We start from the raw sequence: 19624 nt of genomic DNA, 5'->3' as shown, positions 1-19624 counted from the left end.
AATTATTGGTACCTGTTTCTTTTGTCATGAAATTCTTTCCTGTCTAGACAGGTCATATTTCAGTATCACTATAACAGGTTTCATTTGTTTGAAATGATGATACAGTCACTGTCGAGATCATAATACCATATTGTAGTCAGACAAATCCCACCGCTTGAAACTTATATAATGCTTTAGCAAACAAGTTATTATCATTATTTGCTCTAATGGTCATTGCAGCAGATGATATTGACCCTGATCTGCTTATATCACAACTGTGCATATGTAGAGACTCATCAGTGATGTATATAATACCAATGTTTTTGTTTTTAAAATTGTCGTATACAGACAGGTATAATTACTTCCTTTATTACTATAATTGAATGATTTAATTAACAGAGAGAGAGAGAGACCTTAGTGCCATATTATTTTAGCATTTAAACACCTTGATGGGATTTCTTAAAATGAGGACCAAATTATCACAATTCAACATCCTTAGACACTCCATGGTCTTAGGTTAAGGTTCTTGCAGAATTTGCATCTGATTTTGGTCATTTTACTTTGGGTTTTTTAAATATATTTATTTTACATTTCTCAAATACTTTAATAATAATAAAATAATAATAATCATAATATTAATAATAATAATAATAATAATAATAATAATAATAATAATAATAAAATACTTTTATACTTTGATTTATCATTGAGCTTTATTTTTTTCCAGGATTGCATAGCAACAGTGATAGAATCTGAGTTAATGCACAAAGTACAATGTAGTCCATTCATTAGCATCTTAATTGATGATAGTACAGACATTTCAAATACCAAGAAGCTGGTCATTTTTATGCCAGAATCATTGAACCAACCATGTTTTGTTTCAACAACTCATTTTCTTGGTAATGTGTCAGTGGAAGGCCAATCACACACTGCAGAAGTTCTTTTCAAAGAAGTTGTCCAGTTCTTGGTAAAGAAGGAGATTTCTCTTGAAAAATTTGTTGGTTTTAGTAATAATGGGGTATCAGTGATGACAGGTCCCAAAAGTGGTGTAGCAACATGGTTCAAGGAAAAAAGCCCTCACTTGATCAGCATTCATTGTATGTCTCATAGACTGAATTTGTGTACCTCTCATGCATTGAAAAACATTCAGTACTTCAAGGAAACCTTTGAAGGCACAGTTAAAGATCTGTACTTTTTTTTTTTTAAATCTGCCAACAGAACATCTGAATTGAAGGAAATCCAGAATGTTCTGGACAGTCCTCAACTGAAAGTCAGAGAGGTGTATGCAGTTACATGGCTGGCATTTTATGATGCACTACAGTGGAACCTGTCTTGAAGGACCACTCTTTCTGCCAAAGCATGATGGTCTCTCATGACAGGTGGTCTCTCATAATAGGTCATAACACTATATAATCAATAAATCTGTACATATAGAACCTGGTCTGTCAAGGCAGGTGGTCTTTCATAGCAGTGGTCTCTCAAGGCAGGCTTTACTGTATATGCAATTTTTCACAGCTGGGGGCACTTGTGAATTATTTCAAAAAGAATAACAAGACAAAAGAGTGTCAAGACTTGTTGAATAAACTCATAGACTACAGATTTGTGGCATGCCTGAATATTGTTATGGATATCATACCTCATTTAGCACAGCTAAATATGCTTTTACAGAAATCTGACTTGGATATAGTAGCTGTGTCACCGGTACTTGATATTTTGAATTCTACGTTACAGAAAATAGACACAGGAAAATCTTATCACCAGACCTGTATGTCTGAAAAACTGAAATCATCTAAGGATGGAGACAAACTAAAATCACTTACAGTGGTGTTGAACGCGAAGTTACACAGGAGCACATTGAAAAGGTTTCAGATGATGTGTCTTATCTTTGCCACAAGTTTGTTACACATTTGCAAATGGAAATGGCTGCAAGATTTCCTAAGAGCAGCACACAGGTGGCAACAGCATTTGAGGTTCTTAGTCTACGTAACCTCACACTCCTATCTTCTGAAGAACAAGAAATGTATGGTAATGACAAGATAAAAAGTCTCTGTGATCATTTTGGTCAGGAGAAGAAATCAAAAGAAGGTATCAGTCCCTTTTAGTGTGACCCAAAACGTTTTGACAGAGTGGTCTTTTGCTAAGACTATCATTAAAAGAGAAATGTACCCTAGAGACAAAATGTGTGGACTCTGGCAGGTTGTACATCAACATCATGCAGAGACATTTCCAAATCTTCTTCAATTAGCATCAGTGGCCATGGTTATGCCATACCAAACTGCTGACTGAGAGAGATGATTCAGCAATCAAAATCAAACCAAAACTGCAGGAAGAAGCTGTCTAGAAAAAAGGGTTCTCAACAGACTCATGATGACTTCAATTGAAGGACCTCCGACAAGGCATTGGTAGAGTTGAGGATGAGGATGGACTGGAGGCTATTTAGGAAATAGTGATCATATTTGCAGAAAAATGCTGTCACAATTATAGTCTGTATGGATGCAGATGTATATATATTCCAGTAAAAAGTTAACTGCTGCTATAGAAACTGTATATATACTTTCCCTAATTCATTTTGAGCTTTGGACTTTTCCTTAAAAATTATTTTTTGTCATCCGTGAAAGGAAAATATGTGCTCTTCAGATCTTTCTTAGTGTGAATTTATAACCAATCAGAATTGAGCATGTGACACTGTTTTTTAAGATTGGCCAGAGGAGTGACACTATTTACAGTTTATGGTTTGATTCTTTAATGGTTAGTGTGTAGATAGAATATTGTTATTAGAAAACATAAGGCTTTGATTTCAGTTTTAAGTGTTATACTATAATATATAGAAGACATGATATGCATTTAATGCACTTATTATACTTCCTATTGCTCTTTTTGAATACACTGAGTTTTTTTTACACCATACTGGAAGGTTCCCCCCCCCCCCCGTATGTTGCCCCCCTCCCCCTTTTTTTTTCTTTCTTCAGAAAGTACCCACATTTATCAAATCCTAGATGCAATCCTGCATAGCTATAGGTCCAAGCATTCCAAATGCACACAGAAATCTATAGGTTGGTGTACATGGCTAAAAAGGTCCAGGCATTCCAAATTCACACAGAAATCAATAGGTTGGTGTACATGGCTAAAAAGGTCCAGGCATTCCAAATTCACACAGAAATCTATAGGTTGGTGTGCATGGCTTAAAAGGTCCAGGCATTCCAAATTCACACAGAAATCTATAGGTTGGTGTGCATGGCTAAAAAGATCCAGGCATTCCAAATTCACAAAGAAATCTATAGGTTGGTGTACATGGCTAAAAAGGTCCAGGCATTCCAAATTCACACAGAAATCAATAGGTTGGTGTACATGGATAAAAAGGTCCAGGCATTCCAAATTCATACAGAAATCAATAGGTTGGTGTACATGGCTAAAAAGGTCCAGGCATTCCAAATTCACACAGAAATCTATAGGTTGGTGTACATGGCTAAAAAGGTCCAGGCATTCCAAATTCACACAGAAATCAATAGGTTGGTGTACATGGCTAAAAAGGTCCAGGCATTCCAAATTCACACAGAAATCTATAGGGTTGGTGTACATGGCTAAAAAGGTCCAGGCATTCCAAATTCACACAGAAATCTATAGGTTGGTGTACATGGCTAAAAAGGTCCAGGCATTCCAAATTCACACAGAAATCTATAGGTTGGTGTACATGGCTAAAAAGGTCCAGGCATTCCAAATTCACACAGAAATCTATAGGTTGGTGTACATGGCTAAAAAGGTCCAGGCATTCCAAATTCACACAGAAATCTATAGGTTGGTGTACATGGCTAAAAAGATCCAGGCATTCCAAATTCACACAGAAATCAATAGGGTTGGTGTGCATGGCTCAAAAGATCCAGGCATTCCAAATTCCAACAGAAAACTATAGGTTGGTGACCATTCTCTTGCATTACACATAGCTGAATATCTATACCCAAGTGAGGGTCATTGCATAGAAAAATATGGGGGGGGATCACATATTTTCCAGAAAATAATGGCTTTATTTAAAGATTAATCAAATATGCACATGTTGAAAGTCATATAAACATTTACTGAATACATAATACATGAAGAAAATGGCATATTGGTGAGTGACATTTTAAGTACAACACAGTTTTTGAGAATAACATTGGGTTTTTGCAACCAAAACAAATACCCGCATAGCCTCTTGATGGTAGGTCATCAATCACAAAATATTTCCCAAGGTCTTGTACACATTTAATTGACATGTTTTATTTTACAGGACTATTATTGCATTTTGAAATTTTTTATAATCATTTCTAGTGGCAGTAAGCCACATGAACTTCTGATGTTATGATCAATTGCCCATCATAAAATCTCAAAAATGGCTGACTGATTTCAACCAAACTTGGCACAGAACATCTTGGCACAATAAAAGCTTTTCAATGAAGTGCAAATGATGCTGATATAATATCAAATATGGCTGCTGTTACTCAAAATAGAAAGTCCTCGAAATTGATGTTATCTCCAGAACTGCTGGGCAGAGTTCAATAGATTTGACAGAAAGCATTCAGGCATGAGGATCTGTCAAGTTTGTACAAATGATTCCAATCCACCATATAATATAGGTGTGGTTGCCAAAAATAGAACAACTCATCCTTTATCCATCAACAGCCAGTTTCTCAAAACCTCATAATTTCAACCAGATTTGACACAGAGCATCCTGGCATAAAGGCTGTTCACATTTTCCCAAATGATTGCAGACCCACCATCCAGTATGGCCACCATTACTAAAAATAGAAAAACCTTGAATGACTTCTTCCAGGCAGCCAAATAAAATTTGGTAGAAATCAGCAAGATATGAAGACCTTTCACATGTTAACAAAATTATTGACCTGCCTTTAAATATGGTTGCTGTTACTAAAAATAGACAAGCCATTGAATGACCTCTCAAAACCTTTTGAAATTTGATAAAAAGCATTCTGGCTTGAAGGCCTTTGAACTGATACAAGTTATATCAGTCTATCATCACTTAGTGGCTGCCATTACTAAAATAAAAACACTTTTCGATTTCTCTGTAACTGTTGAAAAATATTATATGACAGTGACAGAAAACATTGTCACATGGAGATCTTTAAAGATTATATAAATGAATCTGATTGACTATTAAATATGACCACTGTTACTAAAAATAGAAAAGCTTTAAACAATTTCTTCTCCAAAAGAATGAAAACATTTAGGAGAAAGCATCCTGGCATTGAGACCATTCATGCTTATAGGAATGATGCCATTCTGCAGAACAGTTTGGCTGCTATTACTAAAAATTGAGAAATATTCAATAATTTCTTTAAAAATCACTTAACGCATTAACCCCTAGTGATGACTTAACGGGCAGGAGGTAGTAGCCTACTGCCGAGCTCTGTAGTGTCATGGTCATGCATGATACACTAAAGTGGGTGGTATTATACAAAGGTAGACAGATGTAGCTCTACAATGATACCAAATAATCTGGAATATCTAGTTGCACTACAAAATACAGATAAAAAAAACTCATTTTTTGGACCCGACTTTTTTCTACCTAAAATTTGCCTGTGGTTGGAATTTGATTTTGTGTCCAGATTTTAGACTTTTTGGTCTCAGATCTAAAGCAAACTGGTATGAACTGCAAACAGACAGATGAGCCTTTTCAAAAAAGTAGGGTAAGATGGGCATTTGGAATAAAGAGTGGTCTCCATACAAAAATAATGGCTCTGTTTAGCAAAAAAAAAAAAAAGAACTCCAACTTTTACTCTTCTGCTCTTGCCTGAGTCAAATAGCCAATGAAAAATGATGTTTCTAACACAACTAGGCAGTATGTTATTGAAAGATCACTGGGGATTTGGTGTTTTTGAGTCTATTCAGAAATAGCATTCAAAATGTGTTTCCTACCCAATTTTCAGGCAAAAATAACAAAAAGCTCCAGGGGTTAATGTGTTAACAGAATTCGACAGAAAGAAAGCATTCTTGTTTGAACACCTTTAAGATTTACACAAATGAAGCCTTTCCATGTCAAATATGGCTGCAATTGCTAAAAATAGAAAACATTTTGCATAACTTTATTTAAAACAAATACTGAACAGAATTTGACACAGAGCATCATGGCAGAGCAGCATTTTAGTATTGGACAAATAATCCTAATGTGCAATTATAAAAAGGAATAAAAAAATGAAATAGTTAATTTAACACATGACCATGACCACTAGTTTTTACACAGGTAGGATTTGTATGCCATTTAACTTTCTTTTTACAGTATTCTAGCCCCACAAGCCAATTTGATATCAAAGATGATAATAAACATGATAATAATATTCCACTCAAATTTTAATTGATTGTAACAATGCAATCAGCAATTCCACATGTCAGGGATCAAAACACAGTCTGTAATTAAGGTTCTCACAGAAAAGCTTGTGACATCACTATAATCATCAGTTTACATTTTTCATGTTTGAATACATTATTGCATTTATGATGATTACACTGAAACCAAATTAAAATTATACACTAAAACACATATTTCAATTGATTACATTTATTTGACTGGTACTGTATTTATTTCTTTATTGCCAGTAGGTATTACTGACATTTTTATTGATGGAAATTTTGTCATATGTTGTTATTTACAGTGTTCATGTATTGAGAATTTTTTAAAGAAAAAATGTACAAAATATATTCATTTGTATGAAATGTTGTGATTTTCATGATGTTAATTAAAATTGCATGGTACTAATCATTGTTTTCAACTATAAAACACTGATGTATCTTGGTTTGATTTTCCCAATTTTTATCATGATTTTATTAATTAACTCATTCAGCCTTGGACATTTTTGTCATTTTTCCCTGAAATCAAGGTAGGAAAACTCATTTTGGGGGTTAATTCTGAATTCATCCAAATACATATGTTTCCAAGAGTTTTTTGCTTAGACTGGTGCCTAGTTGTGCTAGAAACATTTTTTTGTTGGCTATTTGGCTCGCACATGTGCAGAAGGGTAAAAGTTGGATCTTTTTTTTTTTTGCACATTGGACCCATCATTTTCATGTCCTGGCCACTTCTTACTCCCAATCTCCATCTTATCCTAGTTTTTGCAAAGGTTCACCTTGCTGTGTGCAGTTCAGAGTGGTCTGAATTAGATCAGAGGCCAAAAAGTCTATAATCTGGACACAGAATCTAATTCCGACAATGGGCATCTTTTTTTTGGGTAAAAAAATTGGGTCTCAAAAAAATGTTTTTCTCTCTGCATTTTGTAATGCAAGTAGAAAGTCTAGATTATATGGTATCATTGTGGAGCTACATCTGTCTGCTTTTTTGTAATACCACCACTTTGGTATATCTTAAATGACCTTGACGCTACAGAGCTCAGAAGTAGGGTACAGCCTCATCATACCTACAGGCGGGATTGGGGCTGAAAGAGTTATTGTTCTTCATTGTGCACATTTTCTATATGAAAAAATTGGATCCACACCTGTCACAGCATTTTAAATGTGTCCACAATTTATCCGGGCATGCCATTGTAAGTGAGCAGAGTACTTATTAAGTTAGGGGAATGTTTAGAAATATCAAAGTAAAAACGATAATGTTTATACAAATTTGGAAAAATGAGTTTACTTTTTGAAAATGAGTATGTCCTTCAATTTTCAGGCACCATCCTCTGCCCAGCCACTGAGTGTTTTGTTCATTGGAGGGACCAGGGATCCAGGAATGAATGGGGGCTCAATTTTAGTACACCTACTGATGCCAAAAGATTTAGAGATTGTTGTTCAGTAAGTAAATTTTGTCACAAGATGTCTTAATATTTTGGTAGAAACAGCAGATACTATATTTTTTGTTCATTTATCTTCACTGATTATTTACAATCATAATTAAAAGCTTACCATTGGCAGTCTAATATGTTTGGTACAGATGTAGATGTGCAATGATATTTTTTGTTCATTTATCTTCACTGATTATTTACAATCATAATTAAAAGCTTACCATTGGCAGTCTAATATGTTTGGTACAGATGTAGATGTGCAATGATCACAAGTCAAAACCAAAGGACCACTGAAATTTATTGAACATAATTAAATTTTAAATCTTGAAAAAGTACATATATGAAGTAATCATTTTGATGTAAATTAGTATATTGTTACATCCAGAATTTTGCCTTTCTTTCTGTACATCTTCAACAGTTTTTTTTGTTGGGTTTTTTCTTCTTCTCATTTTCTTACACTGAGATTGTGAGTCTTTGATCCCAACAACTGGACATATCATTCAATAAATGTTCTGTATTACATGCAGAAATTTAAGATATTAAATAAAGAAATAGTCTGATTTAGTTTGATGTTTATGGCAGAACAATATGTGGAGGTTTTTTATGCTGAGTCAACTGGAGTAAAGTCCTTTCCTCTGGTGAATCCAGGAATAGGATTCAAACCTGCAACATTTTGTTCATTAGTCTGGCATGTGAGGCACTAAGCCACCACTGAATTCTTTTTCGATTGGGCATCTTTTATCAACAAGATCACTTCTCCAGTGTCAAGCTACAAAATAGAGATGAACCATGTTTGGTAGAGTTGCATTAAAAAATATATTGTGGTCATATCTAAAATACATTGTCATTAATAATTACTATTTTACTAAAAGCCCCAGCTAAACTACATGGTCATTAATTGTTATGGGGTAGTGGGATGGGGGTTATCAATGTCTATAGGATGACTGACTTTGAGCGGATTGAGTGAATAATAAAAATATGAAATTAATGGATGGAATAAATGGAGATCTGAGCACAAGACAGTTATACTTCTGCTGGAAAATAATTACCAAAAGGTATAAAAATAGTCAATTAGCTCTTCCGTTTACACAGATAAGACAAATTTCATCACAAAATCATGTGAGCATTTTGAACTTAATTGTCCATCATCTCTGCATAACCCAATCTGGTTGATGGCTACCCTCCACAATCAACATAGTGTGTTGGTTTGAGGACTTATAAAGCAACACTCTGTTCTTTCTGGTCTTCATTCTTCGTTGAGGCATGGATTCACTAATCCACCATGATCCTTCCTATTCACTGTGGAATCTTTCTATCCAACATTCTCGTGTTCTGTCATTCTGATGTGGAAGTTCTGATGTGGTAGCTTGCTCTCTTTTCCCCTTTTACAGAATCATCTCTCACAACATTCAAAACACATCCCTTTGACCTTTTTTGAGAGAATACTCACTATTATTCTTTTAGTCATGACTTAGACATAAGATAAGCATGGAAACACACCTCAAGCTGTTACTTATCCAGTTGGGTTTTAGGTGTATTTAACCTCCTTAATTTATAAACTCCCCTCCGTAGTTCGGAAAATTTCACATTCTTCCTGCTTCTTTAATAAACTGATCTCTTCAGTTTCAACTTATGACCGATATTTCAGCAAGTACAAATGCAGTTTACATAACATTTCGGTCTTGGCATTCTTGATCAACAACCAAAGCCTCGCCCATCAACCTGACACACTTATTGAATGGACCTGATTAAGAATCAAGCATGCCTAATCTGGACTGATTAATGTGCCATATCCTCATCCCTGCCATGGACTTAATTTTGTACCAAATCACATGCATCAAATTAAAATGGTTTTGTGTCACACATCTGCAATGTTTACTCAGTTCTGTGTTACAATGACATCTACAAAATTCTAAAATACATTGTTCCTGATAATATATCTGCATTAAAAATTCCCTATCTAAAATAAAATACATTCTCACTGACAATTACTACTGTATTTAAGGCCCTCTCTGAAATATATAATCTTTTATAATTACTACTGGATTAACTGATAATTACTAGTGTATTAAAGGCTCTATCTAAAATACATTATATATCATAATTAAAGGCTCTATCTAAAATACATTATATATCATAATTAAAGGCTCTATCTAAAACACATTATATATCATAATTAAAAGCCCAATCTAAAATACATTTTCACTGATAATTACAACTTTGTTACTGCCCCAAGATGTTGACTGGCAGACTCTTGTAAAAGAACTATAGATTATATGGATAGGTTCAGTGTCTTATTGTTGGCAGTCATATATGTGGTATGCTGACAGACTGGCTGTTGCTTTTTATTTGGTGTTTAGAAGTTGAAATAAATTCCTTGAATCTCAGGAAGCTATTATAAAACATACATAAATTAAAAGAGCTCAAACTGAGCTTTGTGTCAGTACCTATACTTGTAATTTTTTAGTTGATTTTGCCTCCAGGTGCCATATTGAAAATGGCAAATCTTGTTGGCCACATGTAAGAGAAACTGCTAAGATGCCCATCATTCAGGTATAATGGGCTGAAGATTGTCTGTTAGTGACCTAATTGGGAACCACTTATTGTTACATATTCTCCACTGTGCTGACAGGTAATTATTGCATTGGTGACCTCTGCTGAATAAATTACAGTAACAAGGTCTTATTTCCCTTCTTACTTCTCCACATACCATACCTACTCTAATGCTGACCCACTGTCTCATTTTTGAAATGATTCAGTCCATATATTTCATATTATAGTTTCAGACTGTCCTGGTTGTGGGGGAAAATATCTGGCCCACTGTCACTATCTACCCACTTACAAAACATATTTAAGCCCCTTGAGTCTTGACTTGACAGATCTGTTACCACAAGGATAATGCTAGCTAATCATATCCTTAGGAAATTTCTTCTTTGCATTCCTGATCTTGAGCATAGGTGGGTTGGGAGTTTAATGCATCTGTCATATAGTTTTACCTGTATCTGTCAGCCAATCCATCATGCTTTTAAGTGTTAACTCACCTGGCCTTAAAACCAAATGAGCGTCTGGTATGGTCCTGCAACCATCATGAATCATGCATTGTTTGTCAGCATTTGCTATTTTCAGCTTCTCCAAATCCAATAGATAAATTTCGGCTAAATTGAAGGTTTACAAATATGTACCAATTATGCTTGTCTGCCATAAAATATGATAAACTGTTATTAAATATAGAAACTTTTAAATGACTTATTTTGAAAATACTGTTAAAAGAATTTAACCAAATTTCACGGAAAACATCCTGGCTAGAAGGGCTTTCAAATTTACACATATGATATTGATCTGCTGTCATTGAAACAACTTCATCACAGAAACCAGTGAAATGGAATTTGACCAAATTTGACAGAAAGAATTATTGTATGAATTGATTTAAAGTTTGTAAAAATAATGCTGATTTGCAGTCAAACGTGGATTCCATTCTAAAAATAGAAAAGTGCTTAAACAGCTTCTCTAAAATTCACTTGACAGGATTTGACCAAATGTAATTAACTTTCACAGAAAGCATTCAGGCATAAAGGTCTACCAAAACTGGACAATTTATACTATTGTGTCATCAAATATATATATATATATATATATATATATATATATATATATATATATATATATATATATATATATATATATATATATATATATATATATATATATATAATAATGAGGACTTTGTATAACACCTAATCTTTAGAAGCTCTAAGCACTTTACAACATTAGACAACACCTATAAGATAAAAAAACTTAATAATATTATTGCAAAAACAAACAACATGAAATTAGAAAAACATTAAAAAATAAAAAACATGCTGAGAATACTTCAAGTAGGAAACATTATTAGGTCTTTAAGTTTGTTCTTGAAGTCGAAATAAGTGAGTTTTGAGAGCCCTCTTGTGAATGTAATCACTGTGTCTTTGTGTCTAAGTTCATGGGCAATTCATTCCACATTGCTGGGCCCTGGTATGCAAAAGAACGCTGTCCATATGACTTTGTTTTTATAGTGGTAATAATGAGTATACGATTGTCAGAAGAGGAGCGTTAAGTATCTTGCTGGTGTCTACACATGGGTGAGGTCAGATAGGTATGTTGGACTAGAGTCTGACAGTGAAATGTAGCACAGAGAATTAATTTTGTGTTTGATTATGGATCGAATGTATAGCCAGTGTAGGGTACAGAGCAGCAGGGAGGTGTGCTCTAATCGTGGTACTCTAAGTATGATCCGAGCAGCTGTGTTTTAAACTTTTTGAAGTTTCTGGAGTAGATATTGAGATGAACCAGACAGAATCGAGTTACAGTAGTCAGTGAGTCTTGAAAGTACTAATGAACACACAAGTGTTTTAGTGGCATCAACTGAAAGATATTTGCGAATTGAGCTGATGCGTCTCAGCTCAAGATATGCAGATTTGCATATGTTCATGACATGTTGGTGCAATGTGAGAGTACTGTCCAGAGTAACACCTAGGTTTCATGCTGATTGTGTGAATTTAATGTTGGTGTTGCTGATATTTATTGTTTGAAGTAAAGGATGTGAATGAGAAAGTCTTTGTGTTGTTATCAGAATGGCCTCAGTTTTATCATCATTCATCTGCAGCTTGTTACAAGTCATCCATGATTTCACATCAGAAATGCACCTCTCTACACTTTGGATGGTAGCATCAACTTCAGTTGAGTGGCTAGATTTGTATATTTGGGTGTCATCAGCGTACAATTGGTGAGACACTGGATGATGATCTATGACACTTGAGAGTGAATGAGTGTACAGAATGAAGAGAACAGGTCCAAGAACAGGTCCCTGTGGAACACCACAACATAGATCAACTGGGCTGGAGAGTATTCCATTTGCATATACAATTTGTGTCCTGTTGACCAAGTAGGACTTGAAATACAGTATGGCTGTATCATGAATGGCAAATACATGCTGGAGATGGTGAAGTAATATATCATGGTCTATTGTGTCAAATGCTGCAGACAAATCAAGGAGGGTGAGGACTGTAATCTTTGCGCTATCCAATGCAGAGAGAATGTCATTAACTACTTTTAGAAGAGTGGTTTCAATACTGTGGCAAGGGTGATATGCAGATTGTACATTGCTAAAAAGACTGTTTGAATTTAGATGAGATACAAGCTGGGATAGAACAACCTTTTCTAAGATTTTTTAAATGAATGGGAGATTAGAAACTGGGCAGTAGTTCTTTAAATCATTATGGTCTAGTGCTGGTTTCTTCAGCAGAGGCTTTACAATGGCAGTTTTGAAAAATGATGGGAATTCCCCAGATGAGAGAGAGGTATTAATAACATCAGTTACTGAAGGCAGTACTGGTTCTAAGCACTCAAGCAGCAGTGATGTTGGAATTGGATCAAGTTCACATGACTTTGGTGCACTCTTCATCATGATTGTACGTACGAAATCCATAGAGACAGGTTCAAATGCTGCTAATGGTTGCCGCTCAAATTCTGTATCCCAACTGTATGGTGATGATGAGTCAATTGAAAATGTGGTGTCAAGCTTATCTCTAATGGTTTGTACTTTGTCACGGAAGAAATTTGCAAACATGTCTGGAAGGTCGACTGGAGAGAAGGTAGTTGGAAGTGGTGTTGATTTGTTCCTTGACATTCCTTGGCATCCGTCCATCTACGAGAGATGATGGCATAGCTCCAAAGTACGCTTTTGCTTATCCTTCTTTTTAGCTGTCTTTTCAGCTTGCTTTATTCTTCTCTTTTCCTCTGCGTTTTGAACTCCCTGCCTGACAGCTAGACGCCAGCTGGAACGGTTGTTTGCACAGCTCTCCCAGTCGTTGACATTGATGTTTGCTGTCTTCATATCCTTCTTGCAAACATCTTTGTAGCGCAGATGTGGTCGTCCAGTTGGTCGTGCACCTTCTGCTAACTCCCCATATAACAGGTCCTTGGAAATGCGACCTGGGTCCATTCTCTTGACATGGCCGAGCCAGCGAAGGCGCCTCTCGCTGAGTATGCAGAACATGCTGTTCATGTTGGTGCATTCTAGAACCTCTGTGTTGGGTACTTTGTCCTGCCACTGGATGTGCAGAATGCGCCGCAGACATCTCAGGTGGAAGCTGTTGAGTTTCCTCTCGTGTCTTGCATAGGTGGTCCATGTTTCGCTGCTGTAGAGAAGTGAGCTGAGCATGCACGCTTGGTAGACACGCAGTTTGGTCTTCTCTGTGAGGTTGGGGTTGTTCCAGACCCTCTGGTTAAGTCTGGCCATCACTGCTGCTGCCTTGGCAATCCTGCCGCCCACCTCAGAATCAATGGAGAGTGAGCTGGAGATGTTAGACCCGAGGTATGTGAAGTTCTCAACATCTTCCAAATTGTACCCATCGATGGAGACAGAGGGAGGGGAGTCTGTGTCCTGTGCCATGACATTTGTTTTCTTCAAACTGATGGTCAGTCCAAATTCCTTACATGCATGGGAGAGGCAGCATACCAGCTGCTGAAGTCCATCTTCCGTGTGTGATGTCAAGGCTGCATCGTCAGCAAAGAGCAAATCACGGATGAGTACCTCTGTGACTTTAGTCTTAGCACGGAGACGGGCGATGTTGAACAGCTTGCCGTCAGCCCTGGTATGGATGTACACTCCCTCGCTGCAGTCCTTGAATGCGTACTGGAGAAGCATGGAGAAGAAGATGGCAAAGAGCGTCGGTGCAAGGACACAGCCTTGTTTGACTCCGCTAATGACTGGGAATGCTTCAGATGTTGCGCCATTGAAGCACACTGTGCTGTGCATGTTCTCGTGGAACAACATAATGACAGCAAGCAGACGTGGGGGGCAGCCGATCTTCTGCAGGAGTCTGAAGAGTCCACTCTGACTAACCATGTCAAACGCCTTCGTCAGGTCTATGAAGGCAATGTAGAGGGGCATCCGCTGCTCGCGACACTTCTCCTGCAGCTGACGTAGTGAGAAGATCATGTCTACAGTTGACCTGCCGGCTCGAAATCCACACTGGGATTCTGGGTAGACGCGGGAGGCTAGGATCTGCAAGCGTGCCAAGGCAACATGGGCGAAGGCCTTTCCGACGATGCTGAGGAGGGAGATGCCCCGATAGTTGTTGCAGAAGCTACGGTCTCCTTTGTTTTTGTACAAAGTGACGATGTTGGCGTCATGCATGTCCTGTGGGATGTATCCCTGTTCCCAGCAAAGGCAGAGGAGTGTGTGTAGGGGCTGGAGCAGTGCTGGTTTTGAGGACTTCAGGTGGAATGCCGTCGCTTCCAGGAGCCTTCCCACAGGCAAGGCAATCGATGGCTTTTCCGAGCTCTTCCAGGGTGGGCTGTGTGTCTAGCTCCTCCATGACAGGCAGGTCTGGAATGGCGTCCAGGGCAGTTCCAGTGACATTGTTTTGGGTTGCATATAGCTCGAGATAGTGCTCAACCCATCGCTGCAGTTGTTTCCCCTGGTCTGTGATGACTTCGCCCGTCTTGGACTTGAGGGGGGCGGTCTTGTAGCTGGGGGGACCTGTCGCCTTTTTGATACCCTCATACATTCCTCTTGTATCTCCGGTGTCATTAGCTTGTTAGTAATCTCAAAGAGCTCTTTGCAGCTGGAACTTTCCATGATCTTAGTAGTGTAGTGGGCTGATTTCACTGCATGGACTATATTTGTGACATTCTTCTTAGCGACTTCATAGATTTGTTTATGAATAGTGAGTCTGGTGGAAAGCCAGAGCCTCTTAGCTTTACGGCGGTCTCTTTTAGCAGTGTGAAGCTGGTCCTTAACACTGCTATACCATGGAGAACGCTTTTGAATTGATACTTGAATTGATACTCTGCACTTGATAGCTGGGGCATGTTTGTTAAATAATGAACACAGACAGTTATCGAGTTGTTCTTCGGTAGGAGGTAAGCAAGTTGTTAGGTTAGCTTGGATGTCATGCATTAGTTTGGTTCTATTTATCATACGGAGGTTTCTCTTAGTAGCAGATAAAGGTGGACGGTTAGGGACTGATACGTCCAGATGGCATATAATGCAGAGGTAATCTGATGCAAGGTCATGGGATACCAGGGAGGACTGTAGAATGTTATCATCAGGTCTATGAAGAATCCAGTCTAAAATGTGACCATGCTTATGGGTGGATTGGTTAACTGACTGTTTGAGGTTGAAAACATTAATGGAATCTATGAGTTTTGATGTATTTGAGTTTCCGGGACAGTCAGAGTGAAAGTTGAAATTTCCAAGAATAATCAGGTTGCCACCTATCGAATTTCCATAGTCCAGGAGATTTGGAAACTGCTCCAAAAAGAGAGAGTCAGCCAGCTTGTTTTTTCTACTAGGAGGAGGGCGGTATAGGCAGAAAAAATGGACTGACCTTTGCTCCAGTGCGAGTGTGGTTTGGGCTAGTTCAAACGATGTGTGGTCAAAATTGAATGTTGTGGTGTAGTTAAGATGTTTTATTATGGAGTTCTTTGTGATGACAGCAATTCCACCTCTGCAAGAATTACTTGATGGAGTAACCAGTGGGTGTTAGATCCGCACACTTGGGCTCATCACCTGATGTTTTTAGCCATGTTTCTGTCAAGAAAAATATGTCAACATTTTGGTCGTTGATAAAATTAACTATTTCTGTGCGCTTTTCTGGTGGTCCTACTACTATATATATATATATACAAAACAAATGTTTTATGACATATCCAATCAATAGCATCTAAAAATCATTCTACAGTAATTATCTTGATGATCAACAAGTCTTGGCCAACTGCTCTTGCATTTAGCATTAACAGGCAGATGTCAGTCAGATGAGCAATCTTAGGCCCACATAAGCCTCTCGTTTTGAAGAACTTCTTGAATAGAAATTATACTGGTATTGGGTGTTATGTTAACAAGGCCTAAGTAAAGTTCATAATTTTCACATTTTTCAATCAAAATATGAGTTTTGGCCCATTTGAATTTATGTCATGAATTTGATTTCTTTACAGTAATTTTTTAAAGGCTTTATGCATTGATATCAATCTTAGTAGAAAGCTCAATTTTAAAAGACCAAGGCGAAGGTTGATGTACATCTTTTTTATGGCTGCCATTTGACTTTGAACTTTTCTTTTGCATGTTGTCCAATGAGACTTTGCCTTTGGATGTTGCTCCATGGAACTTTGATTTTGCATATTGCCATATGGAACTTTTCATTTGCATGTTGCCCCATGGAAATTTGCCTTTGCATGTTGCCCCATGGAAGTTTGCCTTTGCATGATGCCCCATGGAAGTTTGCCTTTGCATGATGCCCCATGGAAGTTTGCCTTTGCATGTTGCCCCATGGAAGTTTGCCTTTGCATGATGCCCCATGGCACTTTTCATTTGCATATTTCCCCATGGACTTTTCATTTTAAACAATATAGAGAGGGCATCTGCATCTGTTCTAGCATTTTCATTAGCAGCATTTTGATGACATCAAAAGAGATATCCTTTTGTGTGTTTATTATTATGAGGATAGCGTCATTTGATGCATTGAATGAATTGGTCTTTACTGGTATTAACACCATGATTGAGTGCCTAGCAGGGCAGCTGTTAGTAACATTTTTTATAGTCTTTGGTATGATATGGCCAGGTTTGAACCCATGACCTCTTGCATCCATGGCGGATGCTCTAACAAATAGGTCACCGGACAAAAAAGGTTGAGAACCACTGGTATAGATAAATATGGTACAAATACAAATTAGTGTCTAATCAGTATATTAATTATGATAGATGGTAGATACTAGCAACACCTTAGGAAATGATTGATAGACACCAGATTAAACAGCTTGGACCTGTTTTATTACTAAGCACATTATCATTTTTCCGGCATACAGTTATCTGTTGGGATCTTATAGCAAGGATTTATTGAGACCCAAGGTAAAACCTTTGCAAACATTTAAAATAAATCTTCAGTTGATAAGCTTTTAACACTGTGTTTATGTCAGGATTTTGATGTAGTCTTTCCAGATTTAGTCCTTTATTTCTTGCCATGATACATGTACATGCAGTAGAACTTTTAATATAAGAGAAACTTCAGCTTAACAAAATTTGAATCCATTTTACTTGAAATGATACAAACAGCATATACAAGAGTGTGTTAATTTTCATGTTAAAAAAGAAATAATTACAGTCAGTACACTGATGCCACTCTACACATTATTTCTTCATCTTTTCTTTCTATCATACAAAAATAAATTGTAGCAATAATTGTACAATGGATATTGCCAAAATATTTTAATAGAAGATTTTACATAGATCAGATAATGCCATGGTGATCATTTTCTGATTTCTGATCAATTGATTCTTGCCAAATAAAGTAAATTTATACCAAATCCTTGCATTCATTCTTTTTCATGTATTTTCACTTTTCATAACACATCAAGAGTTTATTCCTCAGCAGTTTTGGGCTTTTCCATTGTCAAGTAATTAATTAATGGTCAAGTGTTAAATTAAAGGTTATGTAATTAATTAATAGTCATGTGATTAATTAATGGTCAAGTGATTAATTAATGGTCAAGTGTTTAATTAAAGCTTATGTAATTAATTAATGGCCATGTGATTAATTAATGGTCAAGTGATTAAAAAATGGTAAAGTGATTAATTAATGGTTATGTAATTAATTAATGGTCCAGTGATTAATTAGCAATTAATAGTCAAGTGATTAGTTAATCATTTGCCAGTTATGACCTGGAAAATATGAATGAAAACATACAAACAAGGGTTGCCCTTTATATGTTTTTTTAAATCTGTTAAGCTGGAATTGCTTTCTGAATTTATCAACCCTGCATGCTAAAATATGAGAACACCAGCTGGCTTGTGTCTTCAAAATAATTCAAATAAATAACACTGATGTAGTTTTACTTAGATCCCACTTGAAAAGAAATTAATTTCTTGCATGACAGAAAACTGCCACAGAGATTTGTGACTCCAGACCTTTGATATACATTCCATTTATAAAATGCAATGCAGGCAGCTAAAGGGCTTATCACCAAATGTTGAACATGTTAAAAGCAGACATATGTACAGCCTGGAGACAGTAATTCATGCTCAGTGGCTTTTGCAAGTTCTGTAGCAGTAACTTGTACTTTTTTGAGGTAGCACATATTATTTTATGACATTTTTAAAAATATTGTTTTTTATTGGAAGTGTTATTTCTGTAAATTAATCAAATGTACCAGCTGCATTTCTTATCTGCTTAATAGATAGAGTCTTGAGAGAGTCCTTACAAATACAGCATAGACTGAATCTTGACTTAAATTTTTCACAAACTGGAAGGCAGCATAGACCTGGTCTTGACTTGGATTTATCATGTGTTTGTGTTTTGTGTTGGTTTTATTTTTTTATGTAGCTTTAACAATTTAAGTCATATTGCTACGATGTACGCAGCGTGGCAGTTTATAGTGATGTCTAGCACTAGGGCATCATGCCATGGACAAGTAGCATCATGTCCCACCCTGTCAGATTATCGTGACACTATGCTGACCAGTCCTTAAACTCAAATCTCTTAATGCTGAGCACCAAGAAAAGCAGCAGCTAGTACCATTTTTATAAGTCCTTGATATGACTTGGTTGTGTTTCGAACCTGCAACCTCCTGCATATGAGCAGATACTCTAACCACTTAGGCCACTGTAGCAGTTGTATCACAAACTGGTAGATGGCACAGACTGGATCTTGACTTGGATTTATCACAAACTGGTATGATCAGTATGGGTAGTTTGTGTGCAACCAATCAAACTGTGATTGGTAAAAGTTTGTCACTGTCAGATTTTGCGTTTGCTTTGTTTGATCATTACCAAACCATCATTGTATGACTTCAGAAAAAAAACATGAGAAATCTGGAATTTCTTTTATAAGAAAAATGTT

At 36.7% G+C, this 19624-nt stretch overlaps 1 protein-coding gene across 4 annotated transcripts in view; it reads left to right on the top strand.

Annotated features, from left to right (window-relative positions):
- LOC149786049 (protein still life, isoform SIF type 1-like) overlaps positions 1 to 19624 on the top strand; it is a 405626-nt gene that overhangs the window by 202851 nt on the left and 183151 nt on the right. For 3 of the 4 annotated variants that reach the window (XM_089976333.1, XM_089976334.1, XM_089976332.1), the window contains one exon: positions 7637 to 7758. In XM_089976333.1, the coding sequence (XP_089832459.1) occupies positions 7637 to 7758 (122 nt within the window). Of the gene's footprint in view, positions 1 to 7636; positions 7759 to 18788; positions 18855 to 19624 lie in introns of those variants that run through there. The other variant, XM_089976335.1, reaches the window with a different exon arrangement.

This window comes from Sinohyriopsis cumingii, chromosome 12, assembly GCF_028554795.1.
Source record: "Sinohyriopsis cumingii isolate HCF-2022 chromosome 12, ASM2855479v2, whole genome shotgun sequence".
In the NCBI taxonomy this organism is placed as follows: domain Eukaryota; kingdom Metazoa; phylum Mollusca; class Bivalvia; order Unionida; family Unionidae; genus Sinohyriopsis; species Sinohyriopsis cumingii.
The sequence above is the reverse complement of the archived record's forward strand: the minus strand, read 5'-3'. Positions and strand labels throughout refer to the sequence as shown.